General features: G+C 38.0%; 1 protein-coding gene across 4 annotated transcripts in view; it reads left to right on the top strand.

The window, feature by feature from the left end:
* The window catches only part of fnip1 (folliculin interacting protein 1), a 33,757-nt gene that overhangs the window by 11,219 nt on the left and 3,301 nt on the right, over positions 1–19,237 (top strand). For 3 of the 4 annotated variants that reach the window (XM_015349531.2, XM_015349533.2, XM_015349532.2), the window contains exons 3-15: positions 1,476–1,613; positions 2,872–2,972; positions 3,106–3,180; positions 3,522–3,613; positions 4,647–4,730; positions 6,097–6,168; positions 7,663–7,798; positions 11,693–11,894; positions 12,684–12,769; positions 14,536–14,682; positions 15,145–15,314; positions 17,003–18,455; positions 18,882–19,050. In XM_015349531.2, coding sequence (XP_015205017.1) covers positions 1,476–1,613; positions 2,872–2,972; positions 3,106–3,180; positions 3,522–3,613; positions 4,647–4,730; positions 6,097–6,168; positions 7,663–7,798; positions 11,693–11,894; positions 12,684–12,769; positions 14,536–14,682; positions 15,145–15,314; positions 17,003–18,455; positions 18,882–19,050 — 2,925 coding nt within the window. The remainder of the gene's footprint in view (positions 1–1,475; positions 1,614–2,871; positions 2,973–3,105; positions 3,181–3,521; positions 3,614–4,646; positions 4,731–6,096; positions 6,169–7,662; positions 7,799–11,692; positions 11,895–12,683; positions 12,770–14,535; positions 14,683–15,144; positions 15,315–17,002; positions 18,456–18,881; positions 19,051–19,237) is intronic. The other variant, XM_015349534.2, reaches the window with a different exon arrangement.

Genomic DNA, 19,237 nt, shown 5'->3' with positions numbered 1-19,237 from the left:
TAGTCACAGGGCTGCTTTTTAACTTCTGCTTCTGTAAAGGTCTGAACTTTGTCTGATTTAATCTCCCATATTTGCTGCTGACTTCTATAGCATTCTTTTAAATTCATATAACAGTGACTGTGTGAATGTGATGTGTCCTCACATATTTTCCTTATTTATCATTACATTTTCACAGATTGCTGAGCAAAATTATTAGTAACCTGTGCATAGCTTGTTTTGTTCGGAACTGCATTCATTATCATTATACAAATATTTTAAATATAAATTTGAAACGTTTCTCTAAGGATCAGGTTTCTTTGAACAATTACAATTGTAACCAAATTGCAAACTACAATAAGAATTATTTGAATGTGCTTTCAATAATATATTCTGTTGCTGCTGTTATCTTTTCTTTGAACATATAAATGTTGTGAATATAAACAAGACCATCTTCTACTTCAGCAAATGTATTTTCTTAAAGGATAGATATAAACAATAGATAAGATAGAAGACTATTATAGTTGAAGTTTGTCAGCCTAATCTGCAGGTCTGAAGTGGAAGCACTAAGAACAGTGGATTTAGTGTGGCTTTTATCACATGACAGTCTTTGGCTTGAGACGTTATTTGTCCTGTGTGTGTGAGTGAGAGAGAGATGCAGAGAGACCGCAAGCGAGAGGGAGAGAGAGCAATTCCAGCTCACGAGTTCCAAGGGAAGTCATATGATTACCATTCACATGTTCCAACTGTTGTGTACTCTGTGAGGGCATGACAAGACATTTGTTTGATGTGAGCCATTAGCAAGGCAAGGAATTGCACGAATTCCACATCAACATGTAAATATCTCCCTTGCTCCCCTTCGCATTGGTGTGAAAATCCACAGTGTGCACTATGGGTTTTAACAAGACCTGTTTTAAGTTTCCATTTCCTTACAATTGTTAAGCACTAGCCAGATTTATGCTTTCATTGCAGATTCATGTACTGCAAGCCTTCCAGACGATTTGTTTGACTCTTTCCTTGAGATAAATTCTTATTTTTTATTTTTTAAATTAGCTTGGTGAGAGAACTTGTGCCAGTTCTTTTCTATGCTATTACTAAGAACACTAAAAATGCTTTACCCGAAAGAGAAAAAGAGTAAAGTAATTAATTTCCATGCCACAAAATATGTGGATTTTCACAAGCCTTTAACACTTTTGTGTGCTTGTGTGTCAGAGCAAAGTAATATGCAAACTTATTTTATGGGTGAACATACAAAAGCAGAAGTAAAAAACTTTTAGCAAATATTCATTATTCCTTAATAATTTTAAGTTGACAGATGTGGAAAATAAAACATATTGCTGACTACTGGCAGAATATAAACATTTGATTATCACAAATGAAAGTCGATAAATCAATCAAATCTAAGATAGGAACATCACTTGAAATTCCCTTCTATGAGTGAAACAGTTTCCTGGTGGGTAATCTAATCTTGAACTGTCTTTGTGTGACCCGTCATGCAGAAGTTGTGCAGTAATGCCCAGGTGAAGATGTTTGGGAAGTGCTGCCAGCTGAGACCAGCAGGAGGCAGTTCGAGCTCCCTGGATAGCTCCTCCTCATCTTTGGCCTCTGAGCCGAAGGAACAGGCTCCCAGATACCAGGTGAGCTCAGGCCACAGGCACACTAGAGCAGCAGGTGAATGCAGGCCATAGACATGTATGAGACACCAGGTGAACACTGGCCACAGACACACTCGAGCAGCAGGTGAAGGCTGACCATAGACACGTGTGAGACACCAGGTGAACACAGGCCACAGACACACTCGAGCAGCAGGTGAAGGCTGGCCATAGACACGTGTGAGACACCAGATGATCAAAGGCCACAGATACACTCGAGCAGCAGGTGAAGGCTGGCCATAGACACGTGTGAGACACCAGGTGATCACAGGCCACAGATACACTCGAGCAGCAGGTGAAGGGTGGCCATAGACACGTTTGAGACACCAGGTGAACACAGGCCACAGACCCTCTCGAGCAGCAGGTGAAGGCTGGCCATAGACACATGTGAGACACCAGGTGAACACAGGCCACAGACGCACTCGAACAGCAGGTGAAGGCTGGCCATAGACACGTGTGAGACACCAAGTGAACACAGGCCACAGACCCTCGCGAGCAGCAGGTGAAGGCTGGCTATAGACTCGTGTGATACACCAGGTGAACACAGGCCACAGACACACTGGAGCAGCAGGTGAAGGCTGGTTATAGACACATGTGAGACACCAGGTGAACACAGGCCACAGACGCACTCGAACAGCAGGTGAAGGCTGGCCATAGACACGTGTGAGACACCAAGTGAACACAGGCCACAGACCCTCGCGAGCAGCAGGTGAAGGCTGGCTATAGACTCGTGTGATACACCAGGTGAACACAGGCCACAGACACACTGGAGCAGCAGGTGAAGGCTGGTTATAGACACGTGTGAGACACCAGGTGAACACTGGCCACAGACACACTAGAGCAGCAGGTGAAGGCAGAGATGTACATACTTCGTGTAGAAAGGTTTGTTCCCTTACGGATATGGAAGGTTGTATGGTAAATGAGCATTATTTCTCAAGCTTGTGATGTATACACATTTTATCTTATTTGACATAGTAGTTTTAAACAGTGTCTTACAGTTCTTGTTTGCATTTATCCACGTTTAGTAATTTTTGTTACTAAATGTTAAACCTGAAAGTACTGTACTATAAAAATTAGTTCTGTTTCTTAGCAGCAGTCTGGGATGAGGGCAAAATAACATTCTGATTTGATGTAGTTATTTAATCCTTCTGTATTGACTTAGGCATATGTGAAGGTCTTTTGCATCTGTCTTTCTGAATTTTCTTGGTGGACTGAATTATGTCTCTCTGTGTTTTTCAATTAGGCATCCCGTTGTTCATCAGATGCTAACATGCTGGGAGAAATGATGTTTGGATCTGTTGCAATGAGCTACAAAGGGTCCACTCTGAAAATCCACCAGATACGGTGAGTTTCCTCTGAAACGCCTCTGATTTATAAATAAAAGAATGAAGTGCAGGTAGTGAAGCCGCAGTGACAGATGACTGATCTTTGAGCAGCCAAAATTAAATTTATTCTGCTGTGCTTCTCTGGTCTGCAGTTCTCCGCCTCAGCTGATGCTCAGCAAAGTGTTTACAGCTCGAACTGGTAGCAGTGTATATGGCAGCCTTAACACGTGAGTCCTTTCCCTTTCATCTTTCATTCTAACATCCACAGTTACTGTACCATTGAATTAAGTACATATCTCCTTGGAGTACGAGATCTAGTGCTTCTGAACTTTTTTGTCTAACTGATCAGTATACGTTATGACTAGTCTATGATTACAATACATAGATAAAAGAAAAATGTAAAATATAAAGAAATATGTAAAAATGTAAAAATATATATTTTTCTGTACTAAAGTTTGAATATGAGACCATGTATTCTTTCTGTAATTAAAGTAAGCAAATGTTTACTATTGTCGGACACTGAAGGTTACTCTTGGATACCTGACACTAATTTGGCTCTGTGTTATAGATTGCAAGACAGTCTTGAGTTCATCAATCAAGATTCGAATGCTCTAAAACCAGATCAGAACACTGTGGTGAACGGGCTACTGGGCAACATAGGTAACTTGACATTTAGAATTGGCAACTTTGGATTGACAGCTAAGCAGCCATTCATTCAAGCATGCTCATTCACTCATTTCCTTATTGTAATCAAAACATGTATTTTTCATAATATGTTCATCTTAAATAGTCGTAAAAGAACCTTATGAAGTTCCATCAGGAACTTCAGTATACTCTTTCAGAATTTTATCTGATTAATTTTTTAATCATAAATTTATAGTTACTATTCTTTCCTACTAAACCTTCATGTGGCTGAGATCTTAGGGATCTCCATGAATTTAAGTGCAGCATTTCAGTTTCATATCACCTGTTGTGTAGAACAGTTACATAGCTTATTTTTTTCCATTCTTGCACAGATTGTGAGAACATACCACTTTACATTCATATAACCTGTGCCTTCAGGTTGAAGTTCCCTGAAAGACCTTTATTGGTTTGTCTCTTTGTTGCGCATACTGTATGCTCTGTGTACAAACACAAATGTTTTCTGTTTGTGTCTACCTGTACTGTTAATGTAATTGTTCTAACATCCATCATAAGGCTGTTCAAAACACTTTGAGTTGGATTTACTAAGTTATTTTTTTCTCTGTGAGAAATGAATTTGATTTTAAATGCAACTTATATAAAAAGCCTTGTTCTTAAATGCATCACAGCTCAACCCCCAGTTCAAAATCTTAGTAAATCCGACCCTTTGTTTTGATGTCTGTTTCTGCTTGAGTTTTACCCCCTAAGAAAATATATTTCATTTTTAATCTTTAGCTAACATTTTAATTTTAAATCCTCAATTAGTAATCATTTATGTTTGTATGGTCAAATATTAGCACCATAAAGTCATTTTAAAAATATATATATTTTCTTAAAGGGGTACTGAATCCTTCATATGGATGATGGATGGCATATGTTGTCTTGACAGCTTAAGAGTCTCCATTGTTTTGTTTGTATCCTTTATGCTGGGGTGTAAGTTCAATGTTCAGTGCAGACTTGTTTCTCTGCTTCACTAACCCAGTTCACGTCTGTTTTACGTTTTGCTGTCTAGGTTTTTCGCAACTCTGCAGCCCCCGACGGGCCTTCTCTGAGCAGGGCCCTCTTCGTTTGATCAAGAGTGCCTCTTTCTTTTCAGGTTTGCAGTGTGCTGTGTGCAGTGCATGCATGTGTATCTTTGTTCCATTCACGTCCCTGCCATCTACAGCCACTACTCCTGTGGTCTGTCTCTCTGTATAACCCTGAAATCACTATGTTTTTTTTGTTTTTTTTTAGTGTGGCACTGGTGGTAGCATTGTTAAAAATAGCTTTACAGAACTCACTCGGTGTGGTGGTGGCATGCAACTATGTAATTATGCATTACAGTTATGTCAGGAAGACACAAGTCAGAGAGCACAGTTCAGATATTTTCAGTGAAAGTCTGTGTTTACGTGATGATAAATCACATAATCAGATGGCTGAAAAGCCTTTCTTAGCAGGCTCTTATATCAACAATAATGTTGAAGGGTCACACACAGGACAAGTAAATATTTTAATCTTGGTCGAAGAAGTGTCTCTTGAGCAGATCTCTAACAATGGCAAGGCTGTACAGTATATGTCCTGCAGTGGTAGACATTCTGTCTGTATTGACATGAGTAGTATTTAACACCCAACAGGGAAAAGAGGAGGCAGTGTGTGAATTTCTGACCTCCTGACCTGGACCTTAGTTTTGTTTTTTTTCTTATTACGAAAACTAACTGGCTTCGGCCGTTTTCAGGAATTTGGGGAAATACTGCAGAAAGATAAAATATCATAAGAATGTCACCTGAATAAACCCCAACATAATGGTTTTGTCAGTTGACCCAGAAGTGCATGGGGAAACATATATATGTTTTTTGAAAGAAAATAAAAAACACTTTTTAAAAAAGTGACTGAGTTTAACAATGCTTTGTGTAATTTTTAACCTTGTGATTTAAATGGAATGCTCACCGGCTGTCTTTGTTAATCAGTATTTGGAGGGAAAAATGCATGCGTTTTATGAATCCTTGCTTAAATTGCCTGTTTCTATTGATATCCATTTAATTTTCAAATCAGATTTTAGTTTGTTTCATTTTTTTCAATTTGATAATTCCTGTGTAAATAGGTTGTTATTATTTGGCATTCTGGATCTCTGTTTGCACATTGTGGTTGATGGTTCTCATTTTATAAATAAACACCTTCTGTGTATGGTTTCTTAGTTGTTGAGTTCAACATAAGCACGTACAATTGTATTTCCTTATGGATTCTGATAAACATGTATACTGTACATCCTGACACACTACAGTATATTCATTGCACATGTAAGAAAACACTTTTCATAAGCTGTATGTGTTGAAAACTATTAGAAATAAGTGTGCTTATTTTAACTTGGGACATCAACAGCTGTTGGTGATGGGACATTCATATCACATTTGCAGTAGGATATGTACTTTTTCTGAAATAGTTTATTAAAGTTTCTTAAGCTAAATTCAATTATTCTCCAAAAGGCCACAGTAACCCCATGGACATGCCTGGAAGAGGACAAAATGATGAGAGAGACAGTGGAATTGCCAGATCAGGTAATAACATTTACTTGGACTCAAGACATACTGTAACTTCTTTTTGAAGATGCAGTTTTTTTTTCCGCGTATAATCTATCAAAATTGTCAAAGTTAGATTAAACAGAGTAATAGAGTGCTATTCAAGTTTTTTTATATCATTAGCTGATTGTTTTGATTCTCATTTTGGAACTGTCTTAAGTTTTGCTTTGTTTGTAAAGTAATAATTCAGCAAGTTCATTTTTTATTCAGAAGCAGAAAACATAGTAACATAGTGTAATTGTTCACTGTCTTCTTTTCTATCCTTAAAACCACATCAAGGGTCAAATCAGAGCCATTATGATTAGACAATTCCCCAAATCAATCTTTGCAATATCTGAAATTCCTTAGAAGAGAGCACATTATTTTACTGAGCCATACCAGACAGCCTAATGGTTACGTCTGATGGTATGCTGTTATATAGTACTGGTACTGAATCTTGCCAAAGCTCCAAAAACCCTTGACTAGATCAGAGAATGGAAAATGATCTAGCGGCATTGTGGGCATGTGGGGAATCTCACGTTCTTTATAGTGTGTGTACAGATATTTAAATTTAGAAACGTGAAACTGCATGGATATTTATAAACGCAGCTCTCATTCAATCCCCATTGCTTTCCCTGAACCACTCAACAGGTTTACATGCAAAGTCTCACCGTATCTTTATTATTCATTCATTGCGGTGAAAACACTTGAGACGTTTTCATGCCACTTGCCTTGAGATTAAATTTTATATTCAGGATGTTTTGTTTTCAGTACAGCTGTAACTTAAGCCATAAAGTTGGATATGCGTTTCGGGTCTGGATTGTGTTGTACAGATGGGTGAGCCTTGCCAAGGTTAGGTAGGCCTGAGCAAGATGGGGCATCCTCAGCTTCCTGAGCATATGACTTGTTGGGTGTATGTGTAAACGTTCAGTACTGTCATTAAGAACATGCAGTTCTTAACTCCTCTAAGTGATGCTGGCTCTGCTGTGGGTACTGCGTCACTACTGGGGCAAAACAATGACTGGTGGTTCTTAGAAGTGTGTGTTATGGAAGATAGCATGTGGGATCATCGCCTGTTCACTAGTGTAAGGGCCACAGAAGCAAAGCTGAATCGATTACTATTTCCAAATGTGCACATGGGGAGTGATATATAGCAGTTCTACATTTTATCTTTTTAAACACACAAATATAATTACGTGAAGACGCTCGAGTGGGGAACTGTAGAAGCATGCATAGGCTGCAAAGGAACAGGAAAAGATTCATTCCATCCTGAAAGGTGACACACCTGAAGAAGGCTCCACAGCTGAAACGTAGTGTTTGGTTTCCTTCCTTTACCTTTCAGCATGGATAAAACCTTCACCCGTTCCTTTAAAACTATATGAGCAGTATGCGGTGACCACTGAGGGAAGCGAGTGCAGGCTTGACGCTGTGCTGTGTGGATGGGTGTCTTTCTGTAGTGATGCGCTCCTGACCTTCCTCTTCTTCTGAACGCAGCCTCCCTGAGCAGCCTGCTCGTTACTCCCTTCCCTTCTCCGGGCTCCTCCCTCACCAGCAGCTGTGCCAGCAGCTACCAGAGGCGGTGGCTTCGCAGTCAGACTACCAGCCTGGAGAATGGTGTATTCCCACGATGGTATGAATTAAAAAAAAAAGTTTTTTTTAGCATTCTTTTAAGTATCTCAAACTTTTTAACACTGCAGAAGATTATTACTTATCAGCTCCTTTTTTGTAGTATTTGATTTTGTGACAAATAATTGCCCTTTTTGTATAAAAAAAAGATTATAGTTAAGTACAGTATTTTATCATTGATTTAGAAATTGTATCAGAAATACTGTAGATTGTTATCATCATTCATTCGGAATTTCAAATGTACAAAGGAGAAATGTGTCTTTGGGTATCTGTGTTAGTTGGATGCAATGGAAATGATGTAGAGGAATAGAGAAATAGATATTCAGGAGAAGCAGAAGTAAGGTGGACGGCTTCTTGAAAATTCAGCCACTAACTGCACTGCCGATAGACTTACCTGTAGCCTGCATTACATTAACTCGTTCATGACAATGTTCAGAAGTAGTTACAAATGCAAATTGTAGAGAAAAAGAAAAATACACTCAATGTTAATAACAGCACTCATAAAAAAAGTAGTTCATCAAAAACATCTAAAAAAGGTCTTAAGCCTTAATTTTAAAGATGTCTATGACCAAACTTGATTGAGCAAACCTGATGATTGGGCAGTGAATTCCACTATCATTTAGCCTGAACACAAAAAGCAATTATCTCCTCTTCGTCCTCGACCTAGGAATACAGTGAGGGTGACCATCATGAGGAATACAACCACTATGTGTTCACCTCAGTCAATACTGAGACAACTTGGTTTTGTTGATAGAGTAGATAGGTAGACAACTCTGATTAAGTTCTTTGGTGCTATTCTGTTTAAGTACTTTAACTGGAAACAGTAGGATGTTATTGTCAGTGTAATATCTCACTGCAAGCTAAGGAACAGTAGTTAATGTGCTTACTAGAACAAAGAGCACATAAGAACATAAATCTTGGAGCTGAATTTTGTACAGCTGTATAGGGCTGGGCGATATATAGAACATTTATCGATACCGACGTTAAGAATCTCTCACTGACCTTAGTTTGCTTATGTCGGTAAGCTTTCCCCACTGTGTGTTTTCATGAGCGCTCCCCTTAAACTACAACACCCAGTCATCATATCCAGTCACATGCTTCTGCCTCGTCCAACCTCCGCTCTTCATTCAAAACACAAAGAAGCGTGCCGGGCATGAGACAACACGAGCGCTTATGCTGAACCCCAGTCAGGCAGGGATGACTCAAGTACAAATGAAGATGGGCTGGTATCTAAAACAGATGCAGTGTCGATAATTTGGTCATATTTTGGCTTCAGCAAACCAGATACTGAACAAAGAGAAGTCAGATGTAAACTCTGTTGGAAAACCGTTTCTGCGCCCAAAAGTAACACGAGTAGAATACAAAGAGTGCATGGACAAAAAAAAAGAGAGACTGACAAGCTCACAAGAGACTGACTGTGTCTAACACAAACATTTTCTAATGCCGCTCAATATGCAAAAGATTTACGCAGATGTAATGAGACAACTAATGCCATTGTATACTATAGTACATAGCGAAGGACATGGTCCCCATTGCTACAGTGGAGCATAGTGGTTTCAAAAGACTCGTTCAAGCCCTTGACGAGATACGTTGTGCCCTCAAGAAAATATTTTTCTCAAACTGTTGTGCCTGACATTTACTAAGTTTAAGAGTTTTGCATATTTAAAATGGAATCTTTCAGCATATCATGTAATCATATAATTTTTAAAAGGGTTTAAAAAAATCGTTAATTTATCTTTATTGATGTAAATGTGGGAAATTATCGCGATATTGATTAAAGGTCATATCGCCCAGCCCTACAACTGAATGTGTATTGTGTAATAAAGCTTGGCTTTTAAGTTGTGCAAAGAGACTTTTACCACTTTTTACTTACTTTTTGTAGTTTTGTAGTTTTATGGCTCTGGATAAAGGATAAATCATTTCTTACTCTTACTAGAGCATTTACTATGCTGTTAATGGAGGGAAACTGACTGCGTCTTACAAAAAGTGTCGTTCATCACATGACTTAAAAATAAAAGGTCCATATTGCCATTTAATATTCTTAGTAGAAGGTTTTTCGATCTCCTGAAAGGAGACAGGTTTTAGCTTCAACAAGATGGCTTTACCAAAGCAATACTTAAAAAGGCTAGAACGTTTTCCACAGAACTGTTTGTAAAATATTGTTACTTTGGTAACTAACAACATCCTTCAGAAACCTTATTCCAGTTGGTCCTAACTTAATATTTAAAGATTTCATCTGCGCTATAATTGCATTAAGATTCTGTGCCCAAATAGTCTTTGTGTTATTTTGGAAGTGAACGAGAAATTATTTGCACTGAGAGAGTTAAAATGTCAGTGTTTTCATGTTACTGAGTGAAGGAAAGGCCTGATTTGCTCATTTCTCTTATCGTTGGGAAAATAACCTGCGGGTTATTTATATTGTCTTTATATTGTTAGTAAGTTTAGAAATATAAACCAACCTTGCTGATCATTATCCCTCAATACATATCCTTCTATAAAGTCATAATAGACAAGTAATTTTCTGGCCTTACATTCCATTTTATGACTATCTCATTTCGTTTGACAGATGTTATTTTTAATGAAAGAGAATTGCTTTTAGGTGGAACTAATTGAGTCTCAACTGGGGCAGAAGTATGAAGATTAGTTGTATTAAGATGGTTCCATCTGTCAACTAACTCATCTGTTAACAGAGCTGCATAGGAGCTACTGGAGTAGAACATGTCTTAGAAAACCTTTTTATGGTTGGAGGGTTAATTATTAGATGGAGGACATTTATTAATGTAAGCCCCACTTACACACAAGTAAAGTAGTCTCAAGTAAAATGCAGAAGTGATAAGAAATATTAAGATTCATTATGTAGCGTTCACACAGCTCCACTCGATAAGACTTGTCTATTACGGAGTAATTGACTTGAGTATTGCTGAAGTCACTAGGTTTGACAGACATTTACTATGATTGTGTATCATCAGATTAACAGTGAAAATGAATGCAGTGTTTGCAAATAAAATGATCTAGAGGTCATTTTATCATCTATAAAGAGCAAAACTGGACAAGGAATAAAACCCTGAGGGCCACCACAGGTACAATTTGATAAACCTGACATTGCATACGAAGAAAAACACATTTAAAAAAGCAACAACAGGTGATACAGCAATTGATCAACCAGTGGGTTCTAGTAACGGAACAACCTCTGCTGCCTCCCCGGGCTCTCAGTGAGGGACGTGTCTTTCCTCCGGTTGGTGCAGAACCTCTTGAGCAGGCCTGTGTTGCCTGTGGCGTGTTAAAAGACGAGTGGCTTGAAAGTGGGTGGGTTGGAGGAACCTGCCTGCACTAACTCACTCTCCCCTGTGTGAGGTTGCTGGGATTAAAGCTGCAAGCCAAGATGTGCAAAACACAGAGATAGCTATTCCAGATTGGGTGGGTAAAACAAAAATAATTGGCGATTCTAAGTCTATACTGTATATAAGTTCTGTTAAGCATGTATTATAACTAAACTTTGAAAAGTGATGAGTCTTATAGCATGTCCATGTTTATGGGGGACAGTGAAACATACAGCATAAAATCAAGACTTATGTTTAATAAGAATAGGTAGTTGTTTGACTTCTGAACCTTCTTCAGTTACCTTAACCTTCTAAATAATTTAAATCTAAGTTCAACTGAGTAACTGATTCGTAATCTCCGATTATGAAGTGAGTCTGTGTCTTCCACGTTTTGGTCCCAGTCTTACCTTGCATGGTTATCTCAGTAACGCAATCAACAAGCCTGTTGTTATAGTGTGGCCTGTAATTCGTAATTTAGTTGTCATAATTTGACAACTTTACCAGGGTTATCAAATTACATGTATTATTTTTGTTACATGAAATGGATTTGAAGCGGTGTAATTAAAATGTCTTTCCAGGTCAGTGGAGGAGAGTTTTAACATGTCTGATGAGACCAGCGGCCCCAGTCTGGGAGTCATGAGGAAGAAGAAGATTGCTATAGGTGTCATCTTCCTGCTTTCGCAAGACGAAGAGGAGAGTAACAAGTTTCAGGATTTCTTCTTTTCACACTTCCCACTCTTTGAAAGTCACATGAACAAATTAAAAAGTGCAATTGAACAGGTAACCTCATTTTAATTTTTTCTACTCTGAAAGTTTTTTTTGTACCCTTTTTATTTCACTAATGATTCATGCGGCAAATTATTTGTTTTTTCTGCCTCTGCATGAAGAAATGTAACATTTCTTTTTCCAGAGGACTCAAAACTAATGGAGAACATATTTCTGGTTTTGCCATGTTGAGAATGGTTTAGTTTAATACAAAATTAGAAGTTGACCTCCTCTTTAGAAAAGTATTTCAGGATTGACTGGTGCTAAAAGCAAAGAAACACAATGGTTCGGCTTTGGAACCTTCTTAGTTCTTAATCCTTAAGGACCCTTCTGGCATGCTGATGCAGCTCCCTATTCAGATATTTTTAAACAGAATAATATAAACAAGAAATACCATTGCTTTTTTTTAAATTGATTGTTTCTTGATTTTTCATTAATGGATTTTTGGGGTGTTACGTAATACAATGTACAGTCACAGTGAGAATATTTTATGGTTTTTATCCCAATATTAATACATGCTATGCTTTTCCCAAACGGGTTTTGCTACTTCTAAGTGAGATATTACTTAAGCAACAGACTTGCTGCTTTAGTTTTAATCTCAATGTCTTCCATCATATTGACAGAATGTAATGAAATGACTTTGGTAGGGGATTGGCTATTTGTGCTCTGTCAGTCTGACACTCCTGAAAAAAGATGATGAATGCTCACATTATCATTTATGTGTTTGGAATATATTTCCTGATTTTTCTGAATTCTGTTCTCTGGAGCGATTAGACTCTGAGTGTGCTTTCCTGTTTTTAAAAGGCAATGAAAATGAGTCGGCGATCAGCTGATGCCAGTCAGAGAGCGTTGGCTTACAGCAGGATCGTAGATGCCCTGAATGAATTTAGGTGAGTTTTCTTCTCATATAATTGAAAAAGGGAGAGAAGCAAATCCCTCAGCTCATTATTTTGGAATTTGGACAAACTGGTTTTATATTAAAGATTGGACTTCTGTTTAGAATATGAAGCTGTTCCAAAATTCTAAAAGCTGTTAAATTCAGATGAAATGATTATTGTAAAGTGTTTGAGGAATTTAAATCAAGAATTGTTAAGATAATACATGTGGCATTCAGCATGACACAGCTGTATCTGCCTGATGACAAACCATAAAGATATAGTAGATTCAGGCCCTAACATTGTGTGTTTTTGTCTTTATTTAGATAGAGGTTAAGAAATTAGATATAAAAATATTACAAGATGCCAAACTGTATAAGACGAGGTTGTTTTAAGCAAACAAAACCTTTAGTGACTGTTAGTGTTCCTAAGGAGCTTGTGCAGTGCTTGCCCCTGATGTCCTGCAGTAGTGAGCGTGTCAGTTCCTGTGTCTCTGCACCATTGCTCACATGGCTGCAGTGAAGAGATTCCCATTGCTGCAGTCATATGCCTGCTGGCCTGCTGCCAAGGCAACCCGATCTCCCTTGGAGGAAACACTATCTGTTCCAGACAGTGTCAGGGCTACCAGAATAGTAAATAATATGTCAGTGCCATGAGATGGAATTTGTCTGCATTGGACAAACAAAATATTTTTAATATCTCACCTTCATGACTAAATATAACTTTTGAAGGCTGTATCTGACATTAGGGATGTAAGGTCATGGCTAATGAAACAGTGTAAAATTAAGCATGACTTAATAATAATAATAATTACAATCCTAGCATTATGAAATGATACTTCAGAACCTCACACCCTTGAGATTGCATATATAAATTTATTTTTTCAGATATTTTTAAAAGGCGTAGGGTTTTTTTAAGTTTGCTTTTATTTTTCTTTCCACTGCTCGGTATTTTGAAAATAAGCCTGAACATAGAGTATACAGTTTTACTTTGGAAAAAAAATTGATATGGCTAACCTGAATTTCACCTGAACAGCTGCTAAGTGAAAGGTTAGACATTACACTAGCTTCAACACATTGCCAGCGATGTTCCAGGTTTTTCTCATGCTATAGAGATTGATGATTGCTCAGATCCCCCTTCACTACACAGTATAGTTTACATGTGGTGCAAGTTATTAAAAGAAAGAAACGGGCCTCCGGTCAAATGCATAGACCTGCAAAGGCAAGCAGTGTATAGCTGGCTGGAGAAAAAATCTCCACATCTCAATAGTATTAAAAACTGGAGGAACCAGTGGAAAGTGGCGTTCAGCCGTACATGTCATTTTCCTCAACACAACATCTGTCATGCTAGGAGAAAGGGATGGGACTAGGCTGCAAATGCTGGAATACAGAACCTGTAGACAGTACATGGACAAGCTGTTTGTGACATTTGCAGAAGCATGTTATTTGTAATGACATTGCCAAAATTTTTAGCCAATCTGCACATTCTCCTGGTATGGTCTCCTTGAGAGTATTTTTTTACACTTTAAGAAAGGCATTTGTAATTTACTGAACACTTCAAAATAAAAACAGGGATTGCATGTTGCGCTAGGATTTATTATAATAGTTTAGTCCAGATCTCTTTGTCTGCATGTTTTTTACAGCACATCTGAATAGAATTTGGATTATATTGGCAGTGGAACTTACAGATGATAAATTACTACCAAGGATCTCCCTTTTTTTCAAATATAAGAACTGTGCTCTTCTTGTTGGCGAAACAATGGCCTTGTTGTTTCCTTGCAGGACAACCATCTGTAACCTTTACACCATGCCACGCATTGCAGAGCCTGTATGGCTCACAATGATGTCGGGGACTCCGGAGAAAAAACAGCTCTGTGGCCAGTTTATGAGGGAGTTTGCCTTTCTAATGGAGCAAGCCTCAAAGAACCAGTTGAGTACTGTGTGTGTCGGTGTGTGTGTCTGTGTGTTTGTGTCCGTGCTTTAGGAAGCTGAGGAAAAACAGTGCTGTCACAAACATTCTGAATCTGACTTTTGTGTTCATTGAAACAAGATACATACTGTACTTCAGTTATTTTGTTTTTGAAGTTTATACATGCATTTTGTTTGCATTATGTGGTTCATAATGACAAATTTTAAGTGACAAAGTTGATGCCTTATAATTTAAAAGTCTGTTAATCTGAATCTAAATTAAGAAATCTAAAAAAAAATTCTAGCAGTCCTTAATCTCTTAACTATGTTCACTTTGTCGCCATCTGTTTGTTGTTGATTGTTTTTTGGATTCGATTTCATGAGAACCATGGTGGAAATGCAGATGAGATCAGTGGATAATGGATGAGTGTAATGAATATAGAAAAAGGCTTGACGCTGACGCTGCTGCTCTCCTCTTTCCAGGTTTCTGCCAGCTCTCCTCACAGCCGTCCTCACCAATCACCTGGCCTGGGTTCCCACTGTCATGCCAAATGGACAGCCACCCATTAAAATCTTTCTGGAAAAACATTCCTGTCAGAGTGTGGACCTGCTGGCAAAAACTCACCCCTACAACCCTCTGTGGGCCCAGCTCGGTGAGTATAGAGAGTGTACCATCATGAAGGAAATACAGTCCGCAAATTGTAAAAAATGCTTTATAAAAAAACAGTTTGTCAAGACCATTTATAGTCTATGGCTTAATAAAAGGTGTGTCGAGACAGTTTATAGTCTGTGGTTGGAGTTTTACCTCATGTTAACAGCTAATGCTTGATTCTGCCTGATAGGGTCCTTTTGTTTTATACATATTCCAAAAAAAAATCATTTAGAAGAGGTTGCTTCTTATTGTAATGCTCCAAAACTTTGGAATTCACAAATGTGAATGTACATTTATTTTGTTTTGCTTTTAATAGTGGTATTGTGCAATTTTAGCTCATGTCCGCTTTTAATTGCTTTTATTTCTCAAAAAGATGTACAAAGAAAACAAAGAAATGCTTTTAAATTATAAATACAGGGCATTTACAATGAAGTTTAAAATTTATTATGTGAGAAAATTGTAGTTGTAATTTATTGTAGTTAAAACTATTAACTTAATAGTTTTGTTCATAGTAACATTATAAAACACAACTACTTTGCTTCAGATAAATTGTTACCGCATACATAGAGCTAATATAAGAGTACATCTCCATCTAGTGGTTAAACACAGTGGCTACACAGCAGAAGATAACGCTATACTTGAAAACAAGAAAGAAATACCTTGTAGTTCAGGTGGGTGGCATGCGTAGTCTGCAAAGGAACAAGTAATAGGTTTATTCCAAGAAGAAGACTTCACAGCTGAAACGTGTTTTCTCTCTTCTCTTTTCAGCATGGAATAAACCTACTGTATTACTTGTTTTTTTGCAGAAATACATTGTGTACATTTGAAAAAATATATTTTTAAGGAAAATAAAATTTAATTATAATATTTCATCTTAGTGTTTATGTAAGAATTAATAAAAATATTAAGATTAAGAAGGTGATGTACACATTTCTACAGCAGACGTTTCACGTTCAAGAAGAAACACCATGCATATTGGAATATAAGGTATTTGTGGCATGTACCGTATGTTACACAGGGAATTCTGGCATAAAAGCATTGTATTAAAATAAAAACATCTTGATTTTACACACTTGATACAATACAGTAAGCTCTTAGTTTAATGGAATTCTCTTGCTGGACTTCGCATTTAACGGACAAAATAGTCTAAAGGAGAATTTTGTCTGTAAAATATCACTCTTTCCCTGCATTAACAGGGAAGTGCTCATATAATAAACAAAGGGAAAATAAATACTAAAATGGTTTAAAATTTAGGAATTTAAGTGGTGCCATATAGTGGTAGGTCAGCTGTTTACAATGGGTGTTGCTTGTGTTTCATATGCTTTAAATGAATTTTATACAGTATGTTTATGACATGTGAAATAAAGAGCTTGTATGTACTGTATATGTATATGATAGTATATACACAGTATTTCTCACATAATAGTGTGATTTTGGGGCTGAGAAAAACATCATGATTTAACGGACATTCGGCCATAACAGAAACTTACCCCCATTAGCTAATTAAACTAAGGGTTTACTTTACTGACAATATGTGAACACACCCCAGCAATCACACATATTTTAAGTGCATGGATAGTGTATGCAGAATTATGTAAATCCTGTATAGCCTCTAGCAGTATAATGAGGATGACTAAACTTAATGTAATACTTTTTCTGTAAAACATTTTCTTTCTACATTTGTTGCAGGTGACCTGTACGGTGCTATTGGTTCCCCTGTGAGACTGTCTAGGACTGTGGTTATTGGCAAGAGACAGGACCTGGTGCAGCAGTTGCTTTACTTCCTTACCTACTTCATCCGCTGCTCAGAGCTCATAGAGACTCACCTGATAGAGAGTGGGGAAGATGAGGCCATAGTTATGCCTGGCTCTCTCATCACCACGTCCCTGCGCAAAGGAGAGGTAGAGGAATCTGAGTACGTTCTTGTAACCATGCACAAGCATGGAAGCGATTACCTGTGTCAAGCTCCTGAAGGGGAAGAAAACTATATTTCAGACAACAGCTCCCAAAACACTACATACGCAGATGAAGTACGTTTAGGAAGTGGCACCAAAAACCTTGAAAAAGAGTGTGCCCAGAACACAAAGAGCAATGCCCTCCAGTCTTTATTCAATAAAAGCACCCTCCCAGTCATCCGCACAGAGGATGTCAGTGATACACAGCGCTGTAAAGAGAAGGCAAACTGCTGCTTGGAGACAAAGCTAGAGACAGTTGTCTGCGTAGGGTCTGCCTTAAGGGACCAAAGCTCAGTGCTGGAGACTGCACTGGAGCCAGACATTGACGCCAGAGCTGATGATGCAACTGCAGAGGCTGGGAGTGTCCCCATTAAAGTGTTCCGTTCATCAGGCATACCTCTGGAGAAAAAGCCACCGGATAAGACCATGTTGTCCAACTTTCTGTCTGATGATGAGCAGCCTTCCACTAAAGTAATGTTTCTGATTGGGGATTCGATGTCACCAGATTCTGACACAGAAACCCGGAGGCTCAAAGTAGAAAAGCAAATTAAGAAGCACAAGAAACAGCTAAAGGAGAAACCACAGGGTAGCGCTGAGCAGAACTGTGACTCAAACAAGATATTAGAGGACCAAGCCAAGACCAACGAGGCCAAGGAAAGATTGCTTCATGATGCCAGAAAGCTACCAAACTGGGGCCTTCCTCATGAACAACGCATAGAATTATTTGATGAGTATTTTAGCGATGATAATCCAGTGGAAACCAGGACAATTGATGATATTTTAAAAAAAGAGGAATCAAGCACCTCTGAAAGTGCAGAGAAAGAACTTTTATATCCTTCTAAAAGCTCAGGGGGGTTCCCTGGCAATAAGATCCAGAGTGGGCTGGGAGACGGCAAATGTTGTTGTAGTGCAATGGATTCCATGAGGGGAAGCTTTTGTAAAAATTGTTCTGCTGAGCAGGACAAAGGAATTGTGATTTCAGTTACTGTCCCCCAAGGGGACAAAGAGGAACTGAAAAAAGCTCTCCCACTCAACGAGTGGGAAATTCCACGGAACGAGAGCTCGGACAGTGCCCTAGGGGACAGCGAGAGTGAGGACACTGGCCATGACATTCAAAGACACGACAGCAGTTACTATGGCGAGGAGCAAGAAGAGTGGCTAGATGAGGTGGAGATACCTTTTCCAGGGTAAGGTTAACTATATTTTCTAGACAATGTACTAGTTATTATAATAATTAACTAGTATTATCATATTATGTGATGTTTGCAGAAGATCTTTTCATTAACTTTCATTAGCTTAAGTTGTACTATTTCAGTTGAATGTTTTCAAATACTGTATTTGCCACATACCGTGTACTGTAAGTTGCTGGGTCTAGTAGATATTAGAGATTTATTATAGATCATAATTTATTTATATTAACCTATGTGGGAAAAATATTTGGCTCATATTATAATATTTGGATATTCAAATTATATTAGCTCAACGGGAATATATAATTGCCACTTATTTTAAATATGTTCAAAGCAGAGTAAACTATGGGTACAAAAATGGTTTAAAATACAATTTTGCAACAGTGATTTGCAAATTTTGCTACTAATTATTTCTTTTCATAGGTCTAAATTAGTGGAGATGAATTTCTCCAAGCCTAACATTGCAAATTTTGGGAGGTCTTTGTTTGGTGGATATTGTCCAACTTATGTTCCTGACTTTGTTCTGCATGGGATACCCAATGACGAGAAGCTTAGGCAGTGTCTAATGTCCGATTTGGCACATGCTGTACAGGTAAGCAATAGCTTATTTTAGATTTAGCATTGTTTATTGGACTAAATAATTATGATGATTATCCATTTTGTGCTCTTTACATTGCCTTTTGTGCCAAAAGTAGTGACGTAAATGTATGATGACATTTAGGTACAAAGAAATCGGTAGCACTGAAGTATTTACATTTGTCATTTTCTTAGAGATTTGA

This window comes from Lepisosteus oculatus, chromosome 11, assembly GCF_040954835.1.
Source record: "Lepisosteus oculatus isolate fLepOcu1 chromosome 11, fLepOcu1.hap2, whole genome shotgun sequence".
NCBI classification, from domain to species: Eukaryota; Metazoa; Chordata; class Actinopteri; order Semionotiformes; family Lepisosteidae; genus Lepisosteus; species Lepisosteus oculatus.
The sequence above is the reverse complement of the archived record's forward strand: the minus strand, read 5'-3'. Positions and strand labels throughout refer to the sequence as shown.